Genomic DNA, 25323 nt, shown 5'->3' on the forward strand with positions numbered 1-25323 from the left:
CAGCCACGTCGCGGCGTTGCTATGGCTAGGACCACCATTCCGGCACCAAGCGGGCGCCACGTGACGCGCCCGGCGATGGCTGCTTGGCGGGGAGCGCGGCGCTGAGCGGCGGCGGCGGCGGTAGCAGCAACCCCGCGGCACCTGGGCGCGCTTCCCCGCGCCGCCACCTCGGGCGCGCCAAAGGCCGCCTCGTCCTCCGCCTTCGCCAGCGCAGTCCGGGCCAAGCTTCCGATGGACGGAGTTTCCTCGCCAGCCTCGGATGCTCCGCTATGGTGGGTGCCGCCGCCGCCTCCGGGGGAGGGGAGCGGGCGGGCGGGCGCGCGCGGCGGGCATTGCGCGGGGAGCGCGGCGGGTGGCGGGCATTGCGCGGCGGGTGCGGGGCTGGCGCTGCAGTTGCTGCTGCTTTTTCTCGCTTAAATTAAAAGAAGGGCGAGAATGTGGCGCATTGGCCGGGCCTCGTCTGCATATTCGGGCGGCCGTCGAGGCCAGCAGCATCTTCATTGTGCGCTGCCAGCTGGCTTTGCCGCGGGGTGTTGCCTCGGAGGGCTGCTTGGAGGGGAGGGCGGGCGGGTGTGCGCGCGTGCGGTTGCGTTGTGTACACACACAGGCGTCGGTGGCCGGGGGGGGGGCACGGTACCAAATGGGTTCCCTCATCTTGGGGGGGGGGGACACACACGGAGGGGCTTTTTGTTTGCGGGGCTTTATGTAACGACGTGCCCGTCGCGCCGCCTGCTCGTCTACCTGTCAGGCGTCTCCGAATCGCGGAGGCGGGCAGGGAAAGAGCTTTGCATCCGCCTCCCTCGGCGAGGCGGTCTTGGGCCGAGGCAGAACTGGGTCAAGTGAGGATGAAACTTACCTGCCCACCTTTTTTCTCATCAGGCGAAGGTGCGGATATGGACACCTTTGGTCATTCCCTGTTTCAGGTCTTTCGCCCTGAGGGTGGCGGGGAAGGGCTCTGGAAAACAGGGCGGGGTGCAGTGGGGTGGGGGGCTTTTTGGCGCTGGGGCGGGGATGGGGATGAAGCTCTGTTGATGCGCGCTCCGGGCCGGGGACGTGTCGAAGAGGAATGGAGAAATAAAGCCTTCTTTTCCCAGGCATTGTCTTTCACCCCAACTCCCCCCGCCCTTCCCCTTTGTTCCGTTTTTATCCCGGTTTCTTCAAGGGAGTGAAGGCTGCTGGGCCTCCTCTTTGATAAACAACCCCTGGGGAATGGACGAGGCAGCCTGGTGAGACTGGCAGCTGCACCCAGATTGGGGGGGGGGGGAGGAGGAAAATGGATTGATATAAAAATCTCTCTCGCCCCCACATACCCAGGGGCAGGGAGCCTTCCTGAAAGGTGATTTTCTCTCTCACTCCCCAACCCCACCCAATTGCAGTAGCTTTCTTTTCTTCTCTTCTCCCCTCCACTCCATCTTTGTTTTCCTTTTTCCTCCATCGCAATAGCAGTGGGCTGGGGCCTTTTATCCTTATTGTACAGGTGAGGCCTGTTGAAATGTAAAGGCCCTGCTGTGCCCAAGGTCACACAGGTAGAAGTGTCCAGATGCAATAGGGAGCAGGGCTGCTGTACACTTAATGGCTATGCAAAAAATAATAATAACCCTTTTAGCAAGCATGATTTCTCATCAGGACACAGAGGTGAGGAAAGCCATGCATGCTAAAATTCCCCATTCTCAAGTGGCAGAAATATAAATTGACACCCCCCCCTTATAGTATTCTTGTAAAGAATCCGGTAAAATGTGGACTAAACAAGGTAACTGTTAAGTGGATTTGTAGCTGGTAGACTGACCAAACCCAAAGAGTATTAATTAATGGTTCCTTGTCACCCTTGGGAAAAGTGACAAGTGGGTGCCGCAAGGTTGTGTTCTGGGCCTGTTGTTGTTCAACGCCTTTATACAAGACTTGGATGAAGGAATTGAGGGGATGCTCATCAAATCTGCTCATGACACCAAACTGGGAGGGGTAGCTAACACAGAAGACAGAATCAGAATTCAAAATGACTTTAACAGATTGGAGAACTGGGCAGAAGCTAACAAAATGAATTTCAGTAGGGACAAATGTCAGGTTCTGCACTTAGGCAGGGAGAACCAGATGCACAAATATAGAATGGAGGACACCTGGCTTACTAGTAGTACATGTGAAAAGGTTCTAGGCGTCTTGGTGGACCACAAGCTTAACATGAGTCAACAGTGTGATGCAGCAGCAAAGAAAAGCTAATGCTATTTTAGGCGGCATCAACGGAAGTCTAGTGTCCAGATCAAGGGAAGTAATAGTACCACTCTATTCTGCCTTGGTCAGGCCACACCTGGAATACTGTTTCCAGTTCTGGAAAGTTAAGAAGGATGTTGCCATGTGTCGAGGAGGGCAACCAAGATGATCAAGGATCTGGAAACCAAGCCTTATGAGGAAAGGTTGAAGGAGCTGGGTATGCTTAGCCTGGAAAAAAAGCAGACTGAGAGGAGATATGATAGCCATCCTCAAATATCTCAGGGGCTATCACAAAGAAAATGGAGCGAGCTTGTTTTCTCCTGCTCTGGATGGTAGGACTTGAACTAATGCCTTCAAGCTACAAGACAGGAGATTCCGACTAAACATCAGGAAGAACTTTCTGAAGGTAAGAGCTGTTTGACAGTGGAACGGTCTCCCTTGGCAGGCTGTGGATTCTCTTTCTTTGAAGGCTTTTAAGCAGAGGTTGGATGGCCATGTGTCCTGGATGCTTTATCTGAGATTCCTTGCAGGGGGTTGGACTAGATGACCCTTGGATCCTTTCCAACTCTATGATTCTAAGATTGGGTCCTTTGCTACTGGACTGCCCTCACTGGCTGTCCCATATTTGCTGGATTAAAGGCTACCTGTGATGTTGCTGTTCACAAAGGGTAAATGCCTTGGCCTCCATACTGATGGTACCAGACAATAGACATGGAAGATCACCCCACCCCAACTGTTCCCCTGTGATCTTTCAAGGCATATCCAATATTCCCAAATCCTGTGGTGGTGTTTTTCCCCTACTAAAGAGCCAATAATGACTCAGTGCAGCTGTTAGGATTGAGTTAGTAGTGTTTCCTGTATGCTGCCTGGCCTGTGGTGATGGAAAACTGTGTGGTTGGTTGGTTGGTTGTTGTTGTTGTTGTCGTAGTAGAGTTCTCAACTGTTTAGTTGTAGAGTTGAACTCATTATGAGCTGGGTTTGCTCCTTCAAGATCCAAACCACAAGTGACTGCATAGGCCTACTTGATTTTTGTGTGATCTCGGTGGGTTTTTGTTTTGTTTGCTCAGCTCTAGTGTATTTGGAAAGGGTGGTGTGGTGATCCCTAGTGACCTATGCAGCAGGAAGAGAGTTGGCTCACCATCTCTTGCCCTCACTCCTTCTTGTTTCCCCCTCCCCAATTTGGTCCAGGCAAAAGCTCCATAAAGACTTCCTGGACAAGGAAGCTTTGCAGCGTCTGGGATCTTAGCATTTAGGAACATAGGAAGCTGCCTTATACCAAGTCAGACCATTGGCTGCAACCACCAGCCTGGCTCAGTATTGTTGACACTGACAGGCAGGATTTCAGGAGAGTCTCCCCAACACGAGGGGTGGAACCCGGAGCCTTTTTCAGGCAAGGCATGTGCTCTACCGCTGAGCTATATCCCTCTCCAATAAAACTTCCTAATTACTTCAGATATTTATAGCCTGCTCTTCATGCCTACAAAGGGATCCAAGAGCAAGTTACAACATTACGTCCATGAAAACACTCCCCTTACTTAGGTAGAGAGCCCTGCAAGTGAGATTTGTACCTGGTCTACCCCCAGAACTGGAAGGAAATCCAGGTGAGTTGCGCTTGCTACATAGGCAGTTGTTGCAGATTTGTTCAAGCTTTCGCAAAATAGGTGGAATGGTGGCTTTTTCTCACGAACCAACTAATGTTCCTGCACGATTGGCTTTGGAAATGGTGAAGTAAGGCTCTCTTCCAGGCAAAGAAACTTTTGATGAATTGCAGCACCCACACACACGACGCCACCAAAAGCATTTTCCAGCCATGTCTGAGGTCATCCAAGGGTTGCACTAGGAAGAGCTCCCGTCAGGATGTCAGTAGACCTCTTCCTCTTCCAGGTCTGCGCTGAGTATTCTACATGTTCTTGTTGTTGCTTAGTCGTTTAGTTGTGTCCGACTCTTCATGACCCCATGGACCAGAGCACGCCACGCCAGGGTATTCTACATAGCTCCCAGCAACTCTGTACAGTGATATGACCCTGCCATCATCCTTGGGGATCGGTTTTCAGCTCTGTGGTGGGAATGGGGGATCTCCTAACAACTCTCAGTACCCTTAACAAACTCAAGGATACTTTGGGGAAAGCCATTGGGGCGTCTTACCCATAGAGGCTAGTGGCGCGGGGCACCAGGGCGCCACGTTCTGGAGGGTGCCAGGGAAGAGGCAGAGGCTGGACGCGGCATCTCCTAGCATCAGCTCACCGCCCTCGCCTGCCTCCGCCATGCCACACCAAAGCAGTGCTGTGCCCGGAGCCTCCATCTGCCGTGGCCACCGTGGCATGAAGCGGCCAGCTGAGCCAGGAGGCGCCATTTCCAGCCTCTGCCTCTTCCCTGCGGGAGGGGCCATCCTCCAGCCGCTGCCCACCTCCTCCAGGCCCACCGGCAGTGCCGTCCTTCCTAAAAAACTCTTGGAAATGGGGGGGGCACCGGTGCTGGAGGGAGCTTTGCACCACGGTGCCAGATATGCTTAAGATGGCCCTGGAAGCCATGACTGTTTAAAGTGGAGCGATACTGATTTAAATGTATAGTGCAGATGAGGCAATAATAATGCAGTAGAATGGGGCAGTACTGATGTAATTGGGAGAAGGCTCTTAAGTGATTATTTTAATGGTCTCCGGTAGCAGAACAGGCAAGGATGCCTTAGAATGAGCATTCAAAACCAGCTTCTGGGTTACAGATAGGTCTAATCTAACCACTAGCCCATCTTAAGCTTTGTTCTTTGGGTGTGTAAGGAAGAGCTGTGGCCAGTACATGATGGTAAGGGCAAGTTCTCCACACACACACACACACACACTGTGGCACCTTTTGCATTTGCAGTTTAAAATGGTGTCACTAGCTCATCTAATATCATACAGAAGTCAGAATATATATGTTGTAGTGAAATAAGAATAAAACTATTGCATAAATTCTAAATTTGGACTCGTGCTCTGAAGACAAATTCTGGAGCGAATAATTTCTGCATCCCAAAAGGCTCAGTGAAACAATCCTTTATTAGGCCGAATTTTACAAATCACTAAAGCTGCAATCTAAGCACACAAGCAACTAACTCTCATTGAACTTCATAAGCACTGTAAGGCTGCAATCCTATAACCCTCTTAATTGAGGGTGTTACCACTTTAAACTCACTGGTAGACAAAGACAGGATTGCACTTCAAGTGCAGAAGCAGATGCTGATCTGCCCTAATCCTTTCCAGTGCAATCCTGTGCATGGCTGAGTTCTGCGTGGTTTACTTCCAGGTAAGCGTACCTAGGATTGCGCCCAAAAGGAAAATGGAAATGCCGGGGTAATGTGAGGCAAAACGGCAATCTTACAAGTCACTAGGTAGTGAGACACATTGAACTCAGGAGGATTTGCAAACAGGCAAGACGAAAAGGTTTTTTGGGATATTGAAGGCGAAGGCCTTGTCTCAGGATCGAGGAAGCGCTTGCCCAGACTGCTTCTGGATGGAGCGCTGCGCTCGGGCGCAAGAAGAGAAGCTCGTCCGCGGCAGCTAAAAATATCGCGCAATTTCCCTCTCGGCGCAGCCGCGACCTAACCCGCCCCCTTCTTTCCCTTTGCAGTTTCTGATTCGCAGCTCAGCTGAACTCCCACATCCGGCTGGTCCTCGCGCTCAGCCTCTCCCATGGGCTCGCCAGGTACGGTGCTGCGATCTCCGGCGCGGGGGAAGGAAACCTCTCTCTCTCTCTCTCTCTCTCTCTCTCTCTCTCTCTCTCTCTCTCCCTCTCTCTCTCCCTCTCTCTCTCCCTCTCCCTCCTGTGCTCTTGGGGTTCTTTTGTGTCCCACGGACGTGGATTCCACATCCTCCCATTAGCTCCAAAGGCCCCTTGACTCTGCCATCGTCGCCCGTAGGGGTGCATCCTTCTGCCTGAGGCCTCGACGCAAAAGCACCCCTCTTCTTTCTGGGTAACTCCGGGGAAGGGACCAAATCAATTGCCCCTTAGCGTCAGGGCAAAGGTGATAGTGTCCTCTCTTTGGGGTGCTATGAGCCTAATCCTCTGCATGCCAGATTAGGAAGCGTTCTTTTCCACCCAGAGAGAAACCCACCGAATTAACAAAGGAGAGGAGCAGGTAAGTTGCATGTGTGTCCAAGGGGTAAACTGGCAGGAGTGGCATTCCAGAATCCCTTAGTTAGGACTAATGGAACTTTCACGAAATAGTGAGCAAGTTTTTGAGGCCACTAGAATACTTCACTGGGCTGAACGTTAAGCAAGGCTAGGGGTTGGGGCTGAGGGGGGGAACTGGCTTGGTTTTGGAATAATAATGGTTGCATTGGTCAAAATTTGATTTTTGGTTGCATAGTCTTGGGGTGTATAGTACATGGGTATGAAGATTGCCTGAACATCAAAATTTAACACCATACCACTGCTGCATGGTTCTGAGAACATTTGTGTGTGTGTGTGTGTGTGTGAGAGAGAGAGAGAGAGAGAGAGAAGGCAACAGGCAGACTTGCTATTTTCCCTCTAAACTTTGGGAAGGTAACTGTGCACATCTCCCATGTGGCACATCCCCCCCCCTGCTTTTAGAGGACAATGTGCTCTTCTTCATATCTCAGACCTTGCTACAAGAGTTGGCAACCTGTAACCCTCTAGATGCCATTGGACTCCCAACTCCCACCAGCCCCATCCAGTATGGTCAATGGTCAGGGTTGATGGGAAATGGAGACCAGTAACATCTGGAGGGCCACAACATTGGCCCATCTCCACCCTTCTGGTCATGCCAAAGAGGTGTATCTTGAGTCTAGTTGGAAGAAAGTGGCTGATTATTCTAACACAGCTTTTGCCAGCCTTGTGCCCTGCAGATGTTTTGGACTGTAACTTCCACCAACTGCTGCTAGATGGGCTGGTGGAAGCTGTAGTCCATAACATCTGCAGGGCACAAGGCTTGCAAAGTCTGCTTGAACAGGTTAATTTATTGTGAGTGTGTATTTGTCTGGGAACAAGAGTTGAGTTCTGCTGTCGGTTCCGGGGTTTCAGTCTGCCTATGAACTGTTTTTAATGCCCAGTTTTGAGAGTGTGGGGTGGTGATGGCGATTTATAAAAATGTTTGCTTGGAGGTATTAAAATGAAAACTCCAAAGTGCAGAAAAAATGGGGCAGTGGAGTAGAACGTATAACTAAAATTAATGTATTGATTCATTTTAAATGTAAAGCCCAAATGCAGTGACCACCAGCTGGATAGGGGCCACTGTTTAGAAAGAAGACCGCTGCAAATCATAGACGCTGGTCATAATGTTTCACACTTGTCACAATTCTGTTGCAGTTTCACCAGAGTTGTGTTAAATCCTTGCTTTCATGACTGCCTTGCCACCTGGTTATTACTCTCCATGCATTTTACATGGCATTCTTAACTGTATGTTATTCTGAGAATTTCTATGCCGCTCTTCAGAAAAGCAGGGGGAAACGCCATCAACTTTGGGGTGGCATACACTAAAATCACAGGGTCCTTTATCCCATTCTTCCTGAAAACAGCTATCTGTAATTGAGCATTTATTCACTTTAAAAAAAAAAAAGATGAGGAAATGGACGAGGGTAATCCTAATTCAGGGGTCAGTAAACTTTTTCAGCAGGGGGCCGGTCCACTGTCCCTCAGACCTTGTGGGGGGCCGGACTATATTTTTTGGGGGGGGAATGAACGAATTCCTATGCCCCACAAATAACCCAGAGATGCATTTTAAATAAAAGCACACATTCTACTCATGTAAATATACCAGGCAGGCCCCACAAATAACCCAGAGATGCATTTTAAATAAAAGGACACATTCTACTCATGTAAAAACATGCTGATTCCCGGACCATCTGTGGGACGGATTGAGAAAGCGATTGGGCTAAGTCATTTCAGACTCTGGGCTTGTAGCCCCCAGTCTGGGTTTAATGATCTGGAGGAGAGGGGATGGTAAGGTGTATTACTTACATTTTAAAGTGAATTCAGTAAGCAAGCCCTGCTGCATTGGGGTGTGGCCTTCCTACCTGATCTCCTGAGTGGAGCCCTGGTCTTCTGCCCAATGGGCCTGCCTTGAGGGCACCACTTGCCACTGCCAAAGACACACCCAGTGAACTTGTGTCCGATTCTGGAGATTGTTAGACTCCCAGGCACCAAAATTCCATTGTAACCCCATCAGGCCCAGGAAGAGTAGGGGATGCCTAGGGCAAATGGCAGTGGAGGCAGATTTAGCAAGGGCATCTGGGAAGCCACTTCTCTGCTATTCGGCTTTGACTGTGTTAGGTAATTCAGGGGCAGCCTCCACCCTGCATGGCTTCTGTGCTTGGAATAGAAGTTGTGGGCCAAGGGACTACATAGGATGAGCCTGCCTAGATCAGATGGATGTGGTCTAGCATTCGACTCTCACAGTAGCCAACCAAATACCTATGGGAGGCCTGCAAGCAGGATAGTACCCTTTCCACACATTATAACAGGAACAGCTTCAGGGGCAGTTTTATTTTGCTTCTTATATTCTGAGAAATGACAAATTCAACGTCCTCTGGCCACTTACCTCTTTCCTCCAGCATGCATAGTAGGTATTTGATGGCTGCCTAGTTTTAGTTAAGTTTTGTCTATTATTCAGGGTCATTCTCTTTGATACTTGCGGCTGTTATTTATTAATTTGTGGATCACCTTCCACATGCATTTCTCAAGGCACCACAGCACAAAAAGAACAGAGTGTAGGCTTCAAAACATCACAGAATGAACATTTAGGCAGAGGCCTTTTCGTTTAGCTTGTTGAAACAAAAATAGTTTCATTTTTTTCCAGAAAGTACAGCTAGTGGGCACCTGTTGTGTCTTGACAGGAAAACTTTCCCACAGAACAGAGGCAGCCACACTAGTAGTAACTCTTCTGAGTTCCATTGGAGCAGGCTTCTGATATCTGATGTGGGGAGCTTGAAGGAAAAACTCCCCTGTGGAACTCAGTGACTTACTGGGCATGTTAGAGATAAGGCAGTCTCTCGAGTAACCGGGTCGATCTGGATGAAGCAATAAAGCTGCCTCTGTCTTATCACATACTAAGGGCAGTTATGTCTAAGATGCCTGGCTACCCCAGGGTGCCCTGTGAGAATTGTGCTGGAGAAATCAGTGAAAGACATCAAAGCAACAATTAAAAACAACAAATTATGCTGACATTATAGAAAGATGGGGAACAACTCCACAATGTCAAACATTTAAAAAGCAGCATTTTATGCACTTAAAAAAGCAAACTTTTTGCAGGTGTTCTTTCAGTGGTAATTTATATATATATAAAAAATAATACAACGATAACCCCATTTCCAGATGTTTCAAAAACAGTTTATAAGAGAACAAGCTGAACTTTTTGAGGATGTCTTTTGAATAAATATGCTTGGGGTTGTAATATACTTTGGCTATTAAGAGCTGGGTATATTCCACCTCCTCTGTCCTGTTAGGCTGTCTCTCTGGATTCCTCTCCAAGATGATGTCTCTCAAAAGGCTTTGAAATCTTTTTTACTAATCTTTTATTCCTCATGGATTGCTGGTGGGTTCTAATTACCCACTAATGCTCTGCTTAAGCTTGCCAAATGCCCCTTAAAGGAGTAGATAGTACAGATTTATTTTGAAAGGCTTGTTGGCCATTTCAGAACAAGATCATAATGGATGTCCTTTATTTCAAAACCCTGCAGTCTTTATAGTTTAATAGTTGAATGCATGGGACAATGTCCACTTGCACAGTGGGGTACTCTCCCCCCCTCCCCTACCTCTGCACCACCAAAATGTGCTCTGGAGGGTTGGGGGAACCCCAAGAACAGGTTTTGGCAGCGCACTTGGGAAGGAGAGAGGGGGTAGAGCCCTGTTGCACAAGTGGCTCTCGTTCCATGCATGCATACCCCACTTAGCCCAACATTGAATTCTACCCTTTGTCCTAAAGTCAGGAGGAAAGCCATGCCTTATTGTGCAGCTGATGCTTTAAACATTTGACTGCTTTGCACACTAATTGACTAGAAGGAAGTTGCAGTGTGGGAACGGCTGGTCACTTGCCACAAAGTGGAAGTGCTCTGTGCATGACTCAGTATCCAGGGAAGACCCACAGCTTTCCATGGGGAAGGCACCCTATTCAATCCCTCCTGGCATTTCCACTTAAAATATAACCTGGGAGCAGACAGGCCTCTGCTTAAGACCCTGTAGAGCTGTTTGTCAGCCAGGCGGTGCAAGGCCAGATGGCAAAGAGTGTGACCTTGTGAAAGGCAGCTCCCTGTGCTTGTTATGTCTCTTACCCTGCATCTTCATGGACTCAGAGAAATCAGGTGGGGGGGGGTGATGGGAAGGACAGCAACACTGTGCAGCAGTAGGTTGGTCTTGAAGCAAACAAAATCCAGGCAATCCACTATAGCTGTAACCGCTTAAATCAGGGATGGGGAGCCTGCAGGCCTCAGACATTACTGGACTCCCAAATCCCATCATCCCTGACCACTGGCATTGCTGGCTAGGAATGATGCAAACTGAAGCCCAACAAGAACGTGTGTAAGTTGCCTCTCCCCCCCCCCCCCGGGCTAAGCCTTCTGTCAGGGCAGAACTGCGCATGATGCACACATTCATCCCCTTCCTCTCCCCACCCGCTTCATAATAGTAAAACGAGCTGTTGAAATCCTGGGTTCCCCCAACCTAGTTAGATTTCTGATTATTCAAACATTCTGGGAGTGCTTGACACAGGGTTGTATTAAGATAGGATTAGGTAGTACGGATGTGTTGAATCAGAACAAAGACGAAGGGATTTTGAATATCTGGGGGTCTGCTAATGGGTTTCTAGTATATGTCATGCTCAGCAAAGCCAAAAGAACTTTTATCAGAGCAGACCAATAACAGCCTTCAAGTCCTGACCAGCTTTGTTCCGATGATGAGAAGGGCTGAATGTGAGTGTCTGGTCGTCTTTAATCCTGCCTGGAGCCACTTTCTGCAGCTCTGATGACTCTCTTCTTCCTTCCTTTCTCTCTCTCTCTCTCCAGTATCGTTTGTTTTATCCAGGATGGCCGCTTGCGGAGGCACCACCAAGAACAGGCTCACGGTAAATAAACACGTCTGGGACTTCTTGACCAAGGAAAGCCCCGCCAAGCTGGTGAAGCTGAAGGAGGAGAACAAGGTCGGCATCTTGATTGATGGCGAGACCTCTGAGATCTACGTGCTGCAGATCACCCTGTCTGCCCACGGGCCGAGCAACGGCCTCTACCTGGCCCGCAAGGCCCTCAAGGCGCTGCTCAAGGAGACGGAGAAGGAGCTGAAGAAGGCCCAGCGCCAGAGCGAGCTGATGGGCTGCATGGCCTTAATGGAGAAGAGCCGAGAGCACAGCGCTGTGGAGCTCCACCGCCGAGGGGCTGCGTTGATATCCAGAGGGCAGCAGACCTCCGGGTCCAGAGTGGTCAGCGGCAGCGGAGGCGTGGCCAGCTGCTCGCGGGGAGGGGAGGAGGAACAGGACAGCCAGTGCCCCATCTGTTTGGGGGAGATCCAGAACATTAAGACTCTGGAGAAGTGCAAGCACTCCTTCTGCGAGGACTGCATCACTCGGGCCTTGCAAGTCAAGAAGGCCTGCCCTATGTGTGGGCGTTTCTATGGGCAGCTGGTGGGCAACCAGCCGGAGAACGGGCGCATGCTGGTCTCCAAGGACTCAAGCCTGCTCCTCCCTGGCTATGAGAAATATGGCACCATCATCATCCAGTATGTCTTCCCACCTGGCATACAAGGAGTAAGTAGGGTTGATCTCTCTATCTGTATTCATGGCTGTTATTGTGAGGGCCAGGGAAGTGTTGTCAGGGGGCGCATTCACTGCACTGAGACACATTGTGGCATATGCGGTGGAGGAGAGGGCACCTGGTGTCAGGGCAAGGGGCATGTTTTGTTCCCCCCACAGCGGTACCCCCACATACACTGTGTGTGTGTGTGTGTGTATGTGTGTCTGTATATATATATATATATATATATATATATATATATATATATGCTTTCGTGACGAGTGAGACCTCGTCGAAACGTCGCCCAGACACCCCGACTCTTACACGGGAAGACACCCGAAGACACCAAAACCTGCATATATATATATATATATATGCTTTCGTACATATATATATATATGTGTGTGTGTGTGTGTGTGTGTATATATCCCCTCATAAGTGAGTCAACTATTTGCTTTTGTGGGTCATGCTAAAAGGGGTTTCTGAGAAGCACCATTGCGATGGGAATCTAAACCTGTTCCTGGTTGCCCCCTTGTTACTCGGAGGAAGGCAGCTTCCCCCCCCCCCCCAGCAATACTGTTTGCAGCCTTACTTTGCTCTATAGATCTTGATGGCAATTGGCCCTGCTTCTGTCTGTGCTGCTCCCCATCCCACACACTTAATATTTCTTGACTGCAGTCCTGTGCACAGTCACATGGGAATGAGACCTGCTAAATTCTGTGTAAACTTGCATAGGATTAGTCACCTATTATCATTGTCTGAGTGGGAGAGCAAGGCCAAACTCACTGGCTCTCTCGTCCGGTGTTGTGTTGGCTGCCAGCCCAGCCTCCCTGGTGTCCTCGTGTTGTGTCTAAAGTGGGGAGCCTGCTGCATTCGCGTAGGCACAATTTAAGCCCCTGATTGCTCAGACTCCTAAATCCCACAAGGGCATACAGAGCAGGCTTTCTGCTTCTGATTTCCCTAACCAATGCGTGGATTGTGACAGGGGCGTCATCTGCAATCTACATTTAAAGCAGTGTCATGCCACTTTCAACAGCCATGGCTTCCTGCAAAGACTTCTGGGAGCTGTCGTTTGTTAAGGGTGCTGAGACCAATATTCAAGTGTTTCTTAAGCCACTCTGGAAATTGTAGCTCAGTGAGGGGGATAGGGGTCGCCTAACAAACTACAGTTCCCAGGATACTTTAGGGGAACCCATAACTGTTTAAAGTGACACAATTTTGCTTTATTTGTATAGTTCAAGTGGGGCCAGAGTGGGAACCGCCAGCAAGCACAGCCTTGTCTTCCTCTTCACACTGGGGAAAATTGTAGGTGCTACTAACATGCAAAAAGGGCTATAGTGACAGGATTCCCTCTTCCTGATGACTCTTAGTTCTGTGGGAGCTGGAGTGATAGGAAAATTCAGGGTGTAGAGACACCATGAGGATTTGAGAGGAGCCTTGAAGCTGGACATTAGAAGGGGATGGGAAAAGAAAAACCTTTGAGTGGGTTGCATGTAGATTGAAGGTGAATGGTGTCTTCTCCTTCCTGGAGGGGAGCTGAGAACATGGGGTACAGCAGTGTTTCTCAACCAGGGGCCATATGGCCCCCTGGGGGCCCCAGGATATTCCAAGGGGGCCCCAGGATATTCCAAGGGGGCCCCAGATGAAAATATTGTAAAGGGAGGGCCATTGCACAAGACTAGGGGGCTACAGAGGGAAGTGAAGAAAAAAGAGAAGTGACTGAGAAAATAAAAGAGAAAAGAAAGCAGAGAAGTAGAGTGAACAGAGAAGTGACCGTGCTCCCCAGCAGATGGATTGCCAAAGTCAGTGCATGTGGCGATCCAGCCAGCCAAAGTAACTTTCAGTCAAGAAAAACACCATTTTGGGATAAAGCGTACAATATCTAAAAAGTTTCCAAAGCTTTGGGATAAAGCAAAATGGGGTTTTTTTTTCTTTTTTCTTAAAAAAAATTTTTAACCACACAAATATTTTATTGTTAAAATAATGCAACATTAATACATACATATTACGAATATACAAACGTACATTTCATACAATCCTTAAAAATATTCATACATACCCACACTCACTCCCACAGATGCTTCCTTTTCCAAAATGGTTTTTCATGGCATTTCCTACTTTGTATTTGGTAGAATCAGGTGTGTGGAATTTCATGAGTGTGCCTGAGGACATGTCTATAAAACCTTAAATTTTTATATTTTATTGAGCTTTCACAGTGTCTTCTCTTCAGGTTCCCAGTATGCAAATGGAAGCTCTGTTATTAGCAGCTGTTGTGTTTGTTACTGGAATAAAAATGCTTTTTGCAGTCAGTGGAGGATAATATAATAAAGTCCCAGAGTTGGTCAGGTGATTTTGGACTGTGGACTTAATGGTCACACCATCCACAGAGTGGAGCCTCTTTTAGATGGCAGTGTGTATTTATTCACTTGTTCCCAGATGTGACTGCTGCATTTGTGGGCCTTCCTGCTGGCTCTGCTAAGTGGCTCCCTGCCCTGCTGGCACCAATATAAAGTCATTTTTAATGGTATATGTTCAAGGTATAGTTTCTCCCCCTGCATTATTTCTGTTGATCCCAATGAACTCTCTTGATGGTATGTAGAATGCAAATGTGTATTCATTGAACTTTGGGAAATGTGCCAAATAGTGTTTTTCTATTGCCACCCAATTTAATTGTTGTTCATTGCATTTGTATTCCACCCTTCCTCAAAGGGACTTATATCCGCACAACAGCCCTGTGAGGTCGGAGTGGGCCTGAGAGATGGTGACTGGTAAAGAGTCTCCTCTCAGTGGACTGCGTGGCTAAGGAGAGGAGTCGGACACCAAAGCTGGAGGTTCAGTCTGCCACATCCTCATCGCTCTCATTCTGTGTGACTGTTCAGCTGCCCTGATCTTAATTACTGTATTTTTCACCCTGTAGGGCGCACCTAGTTTTTTTTGGGGGGGGAATAAAGGGGGGGTTATTTTCCCCCCCCCCAGGCGCGGGCTGGGGCGGGGGAAGCCTGACCTTCCCCCGACCCCAGCCCCCAGAGCAGGCTGCTATCCGCAAGCCTTGGGAGCCCGGCAGGAACTCCCGCCGGTCTCCCCAGGTTTGCGGATATCTGCCCAAAGCCCGGGCACGCTCTGCTGCGCGCCACAGGCTTCGGGAAGCAGGCTGCTGTCCGCAAGCCTTGGGAGCCCAGCAGGAAGTCACGCAGCTCTCCCACGGCTTGCGCAGAGCTTCCTGAAGCCTGGAGAGCGAGAGGGGTCGGTGCGCACCAACCTCTCTCGCTTTCCAGGCTTCAGCAAAAGCCTGCATTCGCCCCATAGGATGCACACACATTTCCCCTTCATTTTTGGAGGGGGAAAAGTGCATCCTATAGGGCGAAAAATACGGTACATGCACCTGGTCCCATGTCCATCCCGATGCATTCATGGAGTGCTGCATTGTAGCAGAGAATGAAATCCTGCTTTGAAAGTGATAAATAGCCCATGTTTTGGTCTGCCCTCTTGCTCCCCAAAAAATCTGGTAGAAGATTTAAAATGGTAGCTGAGGTGTGTCATTTTCCCTCCTGCTGCTGCCTTCAGGAATCCCGAAAATCTTAGATTTCTGCAGAGGACCAAGAGGCCACAGTGGAAGCAGCGTTATCTAAACTATGGTCAGCAGGCTCAGGATTAGAGCAGGCACTTGTCCCTGGCTTCCCAGCCCTTCCAGTTCACCAACCTTCTTAGGTTAACAATGGATTCTCCTTGCCATGCCTGGCTCACCTTTTGCAGGTGGAGCACCCCAACCCTGGCGTCCGCTACCCAGGCACCACTCGTGTGGCCTACCTGCCCGACTGCCCCGAAGGCAACAAGGTGCTGGCGCTGTTCCGCAAGGCCTTTGACCAACGCCTCACTTTCACCATCGGCACCTCCATGACCACAGGCCGAGCCAACGTCATCACCTGGAACGACATCCATCACAAAACCAACTGCACCGGTGGACCCCAGCTGTAAGGACCTGTCATGGAGTAGTGGGGTGGGGGAGAGGGAGGGGGGATAAGTATGGTGGCATTGAAGGTTGGGTCACCAAGGGTAGGGGTGAGTACTTTAGAGGCTGCTTGGAAAAGGGTTAGGGTTCTCAGCAAGCTACGCCAAGAACCAGAACCATGGGGTTAAAGAGACATTACAGAGTCCTCAGGAAGTAAGAGCTTTCTCTGGCTCCGTTAACATTCATCTTCTGTCACATGACCACTCTGGGACCCTTTTGCTCAAGTTCCAGGTGCGTAGTTGGTTTTCCTGAACCCCAGAGAAAGAAGGATGGGAGGTTGTCCAGGGGGCTGAGTTTTTGCCCCTGAGATGCTAGTTGTCTCTGGGCAGTGAGTCCTCCCCACCCCCACCCCCTCCCCACAGTTCCCCATGCTCAGGCAGAAGTGGAAAATCTGGAAAATCACTGACCCAAGTGGTAAAACACAGCTAAATTGCCAGGGCCTTGAAATAAGTTTATGACATTTGATCTCCGTTTCCCACCAGGTTTGGCTACCCTGATCCTACATACCTTGCTCGGGTGCAAGAGGAACTGCGGGCCAAGGGCATCACCAATGACTGATCTTGCTCCCTGCCACTGTGTCTCCAGGAATGGTGTGTTGTTTCTGCCTGGTCCAGCAATTGTGGAGAAAGCGTCCTCATCTCTCGGAGCAAACCGTCTCACAGTGTGATCTTGACCCAGGATGCAAAGTGCTGGGCATTCTGAGATGACATTTTGAATGGAATTTCTTGCTGGAAGGAGTTGGGAACAGAGGCATGGGGAAGAAGGCTGTGTTAGAGACCTGCATTTGAATTGGCTGGGTTAGAAAGTTCAAGTCAATCTGCACATTACACAGAATGAGTGAGTTGGTAGAGTCCTGGACTGTACCACTTCAAAATGCTTGCAGAGAGGGGTTTTGTTTTTATTTGATGACAATATGTTGTGTGGGTTTAAATAACATTAATAATAACAAACTCCATATCCAGGCATGTAATAAACAAGCATGTCAGGAAGAGAGCTACAGCAAATCTTTCCCCCTGATGTGCTGGACTGCTGCATTTATTTGTTTAAAAGAATTTATACTGCTTAATCAAAACTCTCTTAAGTGGTGTACACAAACAGTGTGAAATAATTATCAGTGATATACAGATAAAATTAGCATAAATTAAATTAGCAAAAATTAAAAAACAAATACAACTAAATTATATGTTGGGCTAGGCTTGCTGCTTTTAAAAGGTGTTTAAAACAGTGTAATGATGGTGCTCGCCTAACGTTGATACAAGCAGGTCTGTTGGTTGTCTTACATGGGAGAACATTCACAAATAAGATCCCCACTGGCACCTGCAACCTGTAGTAACACAGTCCAGAATTCTACCACTGCATCTTGCATCATAGTAATTCCATTCCTTGGACCAAAATAGATGTGATGGAGGGCCCATAATGTTTTAGGTTTGCTCTTGTGTTTGGACCATTCACATTTCAAGAGGGGGGCTGTTTGTTTGTTTGTTTGTTTACTTACATCAAAGAGAGCATGCTGATGAGAAGAGCCAAGCCTTTCCCGCCTCCTGCTTCAGGCATTTTTTACTTCAGCCAGGGTTGACTCTGGTAATAACAGCCAGGCTGGAAGAAGAACTTCAGGGAGCTTAGCCACAGATCACAGGAGGGTTCTGCCATGGGTGGGGTGGAGTAGCAACTGCCCCCCATCAAGTAAATAAATAAAAATACTTAACTAGCTGACCAATCGCGCCACAGATTGCTCAGTTCTGCCCTCCCCCCCCCCAACATAAATCCTGGCTACACACATAGGTTCTGCTCTGCACACCATCTGTGTGTCCCTGTTGATGTTAAAATTAGACCTCTGCAGCCCTGTTTATATTATGTTGGCCTTTAGTAGGTTTGGGAGGAGAACTGCTGGTGTGAGGAAGGCACACCCATGAAAATTAGAGTGAGCTGAGAGCAGTATAGCGAGAGAAAGCAAGTAAAGGAGCACAGTGTGTATATCTTTTTGAGAAAAATCTGTGGCTTACCCAGAGTGTCCATGGCAGATGTATAATATATAAAAGGATGTCACATAGAGGAGGGAGAAAGGTTGTTTTCTGCTGCTCCAGAGAAGCAGACACGGAGCAATGGATCCAAACTACAAGAAAGAAGATTCCACGTAAACATTAGGAAGAACTTCCTGACAGTAAGAGCTGTTCGACAGTGGAATTTGCTGCCAAGGAGTGTGGTGGAGTCTCCTACTTTGGAGGTCTTTAAGCAGAGGCTTGACAACCATATGTCAGGAGTGCTCTGATGGTGTTTCCTGCTTGGCAGGGGGTTGGACTCGATGGCCCTTGTGGTCTCTTCCAACTCTATGATTCTAGGATTCTATGTTGGATTTTAAATCCAGATCTCCCACCTGTGAGGACATTGTTATATCCCCTAGATCACACTGGATCTCATGTTCCTACTATGGGCAAGGGGTAGGGTTCTGTTCTTCCCATGTGGATGCCAAAATCAGGCCAAAATCCTCTCTGCACCTTCATTCCACTTCCTCTGTGCCCTCTAGCTCGCTCGCAGAATTTTTAACACTTTTGGGACTGCCTATTAGAATAAAATTAAACAAAATGCACTTGTAGAATTTGCATCATTTGGGCACAGAATGTATAGTCCCTGGGGTTTGGCTTGGAGTGAGGGGGAAACAGAATTAGCATGGATTTGTTTTGGGTAACTGATCAACGCTGGAGAAAGAGGCCTATGTGCTGGGACCTTTCGTACACAGCCTCTTGTTCCTTTCAAACCCCTCGCTAGTCAGCGAGCGGCTCTGGCATCTTGGCACCCCACCCACTCATCATTCCTTGTGCTGCTGTCTCCAGGATCGGCATCAACCCCAACTTGGTGGAACTTTCTGGAAACATTGGGACTGTCCTTTCATGCTGACATAGAAAGCAGCGGCTCCTCGACTCTGGGCACAGGCGACATGCCCACCGGCCCTGTGGAGAGGATGGGTGGCAACGTTCGTGGACCATGCCTTGTGTATATATATATACATATATACCTTCTGTGCTGGCATATCAGCTGTTGTGTAATTATTCCAACCAAGTCCAGTTTGGGACAAATTGTGTTTGGGACTTGGCCAGGCCTGCTGACCCTTGTTGGCTGTCCTGTACGCTCTGGACTTTGGCGCCTACCTGTTGTTGAGTGTTTGCGGGAGGGTGGGGGACATCTCTTGGCTAAAGGTGAGCCTGTCGCCTCTGGCAGAGACAAATTCCAAGACTGTCTCCTACGGGTGAGAGCTCCTCTCAGTTGCGCAGTTTGGACAGTGGGGCTTTCTTTGCTGTTTTAAAGTTACCTGAAAATACGACACTTGTTCTCTTGATCTTTTCTGAAATTATGTGTTGAAGTTGTGCTTGTGTTTATTATTATTTTGATGAGGGGGTGGCATTTTTCCCCTTCAGTCTCGCTAATAAGTCTGCAAGAACCCACAGTGCTTCTTACCCTGGCTAACTACACTTCCTTATTACTTAATTACTGCCCTTCACCATGGTGACTTACATTTTCAAACAATGTAATGTACAGTCTGATAGACATAACAGAAACAGGGAGGGGAGGGGAGATGGGGAAGGGCCGATCCAGGTATCAGTTCTTGAATAACATCACATTGATAGAACAATCACAGAGGGAGGTAGTTCTGGGAGGGGGGAGACCCAAACTACAGTCCTAAGCAAGCTGATGGAGATTGGGCCTTGCCCTATTGCCTCTCAAATCTGATATAGCAGCAGCTTTTAAGCAAGAACTGGTTCTTTCTCAGTTTTCAAAGCGTTCCTTGCTTGTTCAGCTGGAGACGATTCTTGCTTTTGGTGACCAAGTGAGTGGCTGTATACAAGCCAGCTTTTACATTTATTTCCAAAATAAGAGAAGATCTCAAACACAGAATTGTTGAAGGGGGGATGTTGCAAGGAAATTAAATTTTTCAATTTTTTTTTAAAAAAATCCAAAATCAGGTATTTCTCACCTAAAATTTTCTTTTTCCTTCAGTATCGCAGCACCTTACATGTTATCAGCTCTTTGGGGGGGGGGGGAGGAAGTATCTTAACAGTGTGGTGTAGCGGTTAAGAGCAGTAGACTCGTAATCTGGGGAACCGGGTTCGCATCTCCGCTCCTCCACATGCAGCTGCTGGGTGACCTTGGGCTAGTCACACTCCTCTGAAGTCTCTCAGCCCCACTCACCTCACAGAGTGTTTGTTGTGGGGGAGGAAGGGAAAGGAGAATGTTAGCCACTTTGAGACTCCTTAAAAGGGAGTGAAAGGCGGGATATCAAATCCAAACTCCTCCTCCTCCTCCTCTTCTTAACATAGCATTCCTATGAATGCTTAAAACAGAGACATTGCACCTCCAGAAGTTGCTGAGCTCTTGACACCCATCATCTCTAACCATTCAACATGCTGGTTGGGATGATGGCAGCTGGAGTCCATCACCATCTGGAGGGCCATAGGCTGCCCACCCCTGACTTAAAGCCTCATTGAAACATGACACCAGATCAAACTACATGTCTCATGCAAGGGAGGGAGCAGCAAGCAAAAAACGGAAGCAATTTTTAATAAAAGAATTGTTGGTGGAGGAGGGGAGGCTTTGTGTGAATAGTTTATTGCCAGATGAAAACCTTCAAAAATCCTTCATATTCTGGAGTTGTAAAGCTGGTTGTCGGGCATTTTAAAAAACAGCAAAGCAAGACTTAAAAGACCTAGCTGTTTGGATATGAGGCACAATGTGGTTTCTTTTATTGCACATGGAATATATTTGGCACAATTTGGATCCTTGCAAGTATCTGCTTCTTGCCTTAAAAAAACAGTAACTAAAAACTAGCTCTTGGGATAAGTTTCAGCATATTGTCTGCACTCCCCGCCTCTTACTGGCTCCTTGCTGAATGTGCACTCAGATGGCCTGTGAAATTCCTATGTGGCCTGCAGAGCTTTGTTGTGTTAAGTTTCTGTTAATTAACCACTGTTTCTAAACCACTGAGCCTCTTGGGCTTGCTGATCGGAAGGTTGTGGTTGGAATCTGCTCCATGGGGTGAGCTCCCTTTGCTCAGTCCCAGCTTCTGCCAACCTTCAAAAGCATACCAGTGCAATTAGATAGATAGGTACCACTGCGGCGGGAAGGTAAATGGCATTCCCGTGCGCTCTGGCTTTTGTCACCGTGTTCCATTGCACCAGAAGCAGTTTAGTCATGCTGGCCACATGACCTGGAAAGCTGTCTGTGGACAAATGTCGGCTCCCTCAGCCTGAAAAGCCAGGTGAACACTGCACCCCATAGTCGCCTTTGACTGGACTTAACCATCCAGGGGTCCTTTACCTTTTACCTTGCATGTTCCTCAGGTGCCAGGGTGACATGTCCATTATCTCGCTAGCTTACTCCCAGGTAAGTGTGCACAGGATTGCAGCCTTGGCCTATCATGCTGTATCAGGAGTGGGAAGCCTATCTTGGCCAAATGGGCCTCTGGTTTGGCAGGGGTGGGGGTACACAAACTAGAGCCCCATTTCACAAAGTGCCTGAAATGGCTTCAAATGGAGGTATTCAGGGCTGTTGACATCTGGGGTCAATAAAACTATGCAGAAACCTCCTTAAACGGGAGGTGGAAGTTAACTTGAAAATAGGAATAGGGAGTTGGTCTAATCCAAACCACAGAATTCAGCAGCTTGCTAGCAGTAAAGTTGCAAGGGATTTTGGAATCTCCCTCCATGAGAAAAAGTTTTCAGTGATTCTCGGGGAGATCTTTATTAATCACATCTGGCCACTTTCTCAGCCTGATACTTCCTGCATCTTTTGCTCTCCTGTTCCTTTTGCCTCCCTCAGCTAGTGAGTCCGGCTCAGGACTAAGTTTTAAAACACAAGTGTATAGTTAACAGGATAAAACAGGACCTTGAGCTCTGTCTAGTTCAAACCCCTCAGCGAAGGAAGCCACTGCTGCAGCGACCATTTTTAATCTCAACCAACAGCCTTGGAGCTTCAACTGAAAGGGATTTATTATTTCTTTTAAACTAGTGGCTCCGCTCAACAGCTGCTGCCATTCCCCTCACATTCCCCTGGATCGCCTCCTGCCCACCCTCACGCAACTAATGAGCTTGATGTGTTTGAAATGAGAGAGATGTTCACGCATATGTGGGGAAATTAAGAATTCAAAATTTGCCTCAGGAGGTTTCAGACCAAGTTCTGTCTACTGAACTGCTTCCAGTAACTCCCAGCCAGATTTCCCAGGGAACCTCCTAAGCAGAGCAAGATGGAGTTCGTCCCAGCATTTGTCCACGTTATCTGGTAGCTGAATGTCTAGTCTATTTCTGATCATGGAGGCACCATTTTGGCAATTGTGTTTTATAACCCAGCTAAACCAAATGTCCCTGAATGTGTGGTCATCACCACATATTGAGGCAATAAATCCACTAAGTGAATTATATCTTGCGTGACGAAATATTTCCTTTCCTTTCTCATTTCTTGGAATTGTTGCATAGTTTACCCTGCCTGAGCCTCTGCTGAAAGTACCCTGAGAAGCGCTGTTGCCAATGATCAATTTCCACATGCTCTCTGCCACTTCAGTATTAAATTAAACTTAGTTTGCAATTCTGTGCCTACTTGAGCATAAGCCACATTGAACTCAGTGGGGCTTATTCCATGTGACTACATTGGACTGGGATTCACGTTCTTACTGGGAGAATGCAGTGATATTCAGGCGCTCCCAGGGACTCCTGAGTTGTGGACACTATGGCCTCATTCACACCATACATTTAAAACACCATGATGCCACTTTAAACAGTCATGGCTTCCCCAAAGGATTCTGGGAGCTGTAGTTTGTTAAAGGTGTTGAGAATTGCCAGGAGACTGCTTATTCTTCCAGAGCTACAGTTCCCAGAATTTCCTGTGCCATGGAATTGATTGGTAATTCACCTTGGGAACTGTAGCTCTGTGAGGGGAATCCAAGTCTCCTATTAACAAATTACAGCTTCCAGAATTCTCTGGTGGAAGCCATGCCTGTTTAAAGTGGTATCATAGTGATATGCTGTGAATGTGGCCTATGTTGCTCCTTCTGGGATTTGATGTAGAGGCTTTGGTCTTCCCCAAAATAAATAGGGCAAATGTGACCGTTTTAGAAAATCTGACATATGCTGGATTCCCTTGCCATTAATCTTAATTGATGAATTGCTTCTCAAAGCATTTCACATGACAATAATTACTTATATAAAGCAATAACACGTTTAAAAGAATATGGGATAAAGCAGGAGCTGGTAAGATGTTGCTTTATACCAGCATTCACTAACTGGGTGTGCTCCAGATGTTGTTGGACTACAACTCGAACCAGCCCTAGCCATCACAGACAAACTGCTTAATTTCCAATACTGCAAGTTTTTAAACCACAAATGTCCCGGTTCATTTTTTGTGTGCTGTTTTTGCTGCACTGTCTTGAAGGAGTGTCCCTCCAGACAGCAACATTGCAATAAGATTGGGGATGCATTGCATAACAAATAAAAATGAATGGTGTGTGGACAGTCCAGTATAAATTTAGCACTAATGCGTTATTATTTTGTCAGTTACATACACCTGCCAAAAAAACCCCCTAACCCTCCCCCAACCCCTGGCAATCTGGAGTGGCCCCTCATTTAGCCTCTGCAGCTAACATTTCCAGCTTTGCATTTTGCTCCTCCGAGGCCAACCAGAAGCAAAGTAAATTAAGCATTCCCCATTGATGTGCTGTGTTACTTTTCTATCAGCAGGTGGCACTATGAAGTCAAGCAATCCCCAGCCAAGGTGCATGACTTGCAGGGAGACGGGGGCCCAGTGGCAAAACAGGGGTACTGGCTGCCCCCCAGCTACCCTCTGGCTAAGTGTGGATGCAGACAGTGGCGTAGCATGGGGGGCCACCGGGGCGTTTGCCCTGGGTGCAAAATTGTTAGATGGTGCAAAATTTCAACACCCAGTATTGCCTCTACAGCTGCATGCTTCTGTTGCTGGTCTCCGTTTAAAATGGCTTCTCCATGCAAACCAGGAAGTGACCTCTCCAGACAATGGAGTGACTCTTCTTTTCTTATCTCTGCGGCTGTGATCTTCTGGGTGACTCAGTCGCTGTAAGACAGTTGCCTACTCTGTCTCATTCCCTGCCTCCCACCCACCCTCTCTGTGTGGCCCTGGGTGCTGGCACCCTGTGCTATGCCACTGGATGCAGCAACATGAAAGGGTGTGTGTGTCACAGCACGTCCCAAGGACTGAGAAACAGAAACACATGGTAAACATTAGAGCAAATCCTCTCTTCGCATGCGAGGCTTCGCTCCCAAAACTGGGATGGGAGCCTGGCTTTTGTACTCCCAAGGGCAGCAGCTGTCGCCAAAGGCAGGAACTCTCCAGTCATCTTCCTTACCCCAGCCCTGAATCCTGATGCCTGCAGGCCTTGATCTGTGCAAGCGCTTTATGCCCCCCACTGCTCCCAGACCTCTCTCCCACCGCCACCTCTACAGTAGTGCCTTGCCATTGCCTTGCAAATTGTGTGCCTAGTTAGGCCAGCTATTTTTAACCTTCAGATGCATCTATTTTTATCCCCGCTCCCTTTGCGCCAGGGGCTCGTGGGCAGTGCTGATCCGGAGTGGCACTTTGGAAAGGCAGTTACAGGGTGCGCACACAAATGGGCACCCAGCCCGCTTTGTCGCTGCCTTTGGGGGGGGGGAGGCTCACGGGGGCCTGTCAGAAAAGAGGATGCTCCAGTTCCCTTCAGTCTCCACCCCACCCCACCCAGACTGCAGCGGGTTTGGTCTCAGCCGAGTCCCTCTCCTTTGGAGGGGGGCGTTGATCCTTGCGCCTTCCCCATATTTGGCAATTTCTCTTCTGGAGCACAACCCAGGTTGGCTCCAGAAGTCTGGAACAGTCCTCCTCAGCTATGTGTTCAGGTCAAGATCCTTCCAGGGACGGAGTTAGGCAAGGGACATGGGAAAGCAGTTAATAATATATGTTGCTGCTTCACTATGCAGGCATGTACTGATGCCGATTCCCCCGTCCACTCTGCTCCATTGCTAAAGACCTGCAGCAGAGGAAGCGGGAATCTCATCATACTGGAAAAGATGCCATTGTCCTCCAAGGCTTTATAATCCGGTTGCTACCCTCCTGTGTTCTGATGGCAGGACAGCAGATGTATTTCTGAGCAACAGACAGCCTTGGAGCAATCCCTGGGGCAGGCAAAAAGACAGGCGTAGTTCTCACAGTGGGAATCTCCAGATAACTTCAGAGTGCTTGCCCTTAAACCATAATTAACCTGGCCCTGCCCACAGAAATTCTCTATAATTGGAACTGTGCTGGGCAAATACAGAGGGATCAGTGAAAGACTCTGCTGTCTGCTCTTGGGAAGTGAGGCTGAGGCCAGAGTGCTGGACTTGACAAGATCCTTGGTTTCAGTGAAACATTCAG

At 48.4% G+C, this 25323-nt stretch overlaps 1 protein-coding gene across 1 annotated transcript; it reads left to right on the plus strand.

Moving 5' to 3' along the window:
• Positions 1 to 173: 173 nt before the first annotated feature.
• Positions 174 to 17677, plus strand: DTX3 (deltex E3 ubiquitin ligase 3). The gene is given in 8 exon segments (XM_082208820.1): positions 174 to 272; positions 5809 to 5883; positions 11196 to 11510; positions 11513 to 11566; positions 11569 to 11648; positions 11651 to 11929; positions 15669 to 15886; positions 16407 to 17677. Coding segments are annotated over 7 exon segments (1035 nt in total). The 5' UTR covers positions 174 to 272; positions 5809 to 5870; the 3' UTR covers positions 16483 to 17677.
• Positions 17678 to 25323: the final 7646 nt, after the last annotated feature.

This window comes from Podarcis vaucheri (assembly GCF_965113315.1).
Source record: "Podarcis vaucheri genome assembly, chromosome: 2".
NCBI lineage: Eukaryota > Metazoa > Chordata > Lepidosauria > Squamata > Lacertidae > Podarcis > Podarcis vaucheri.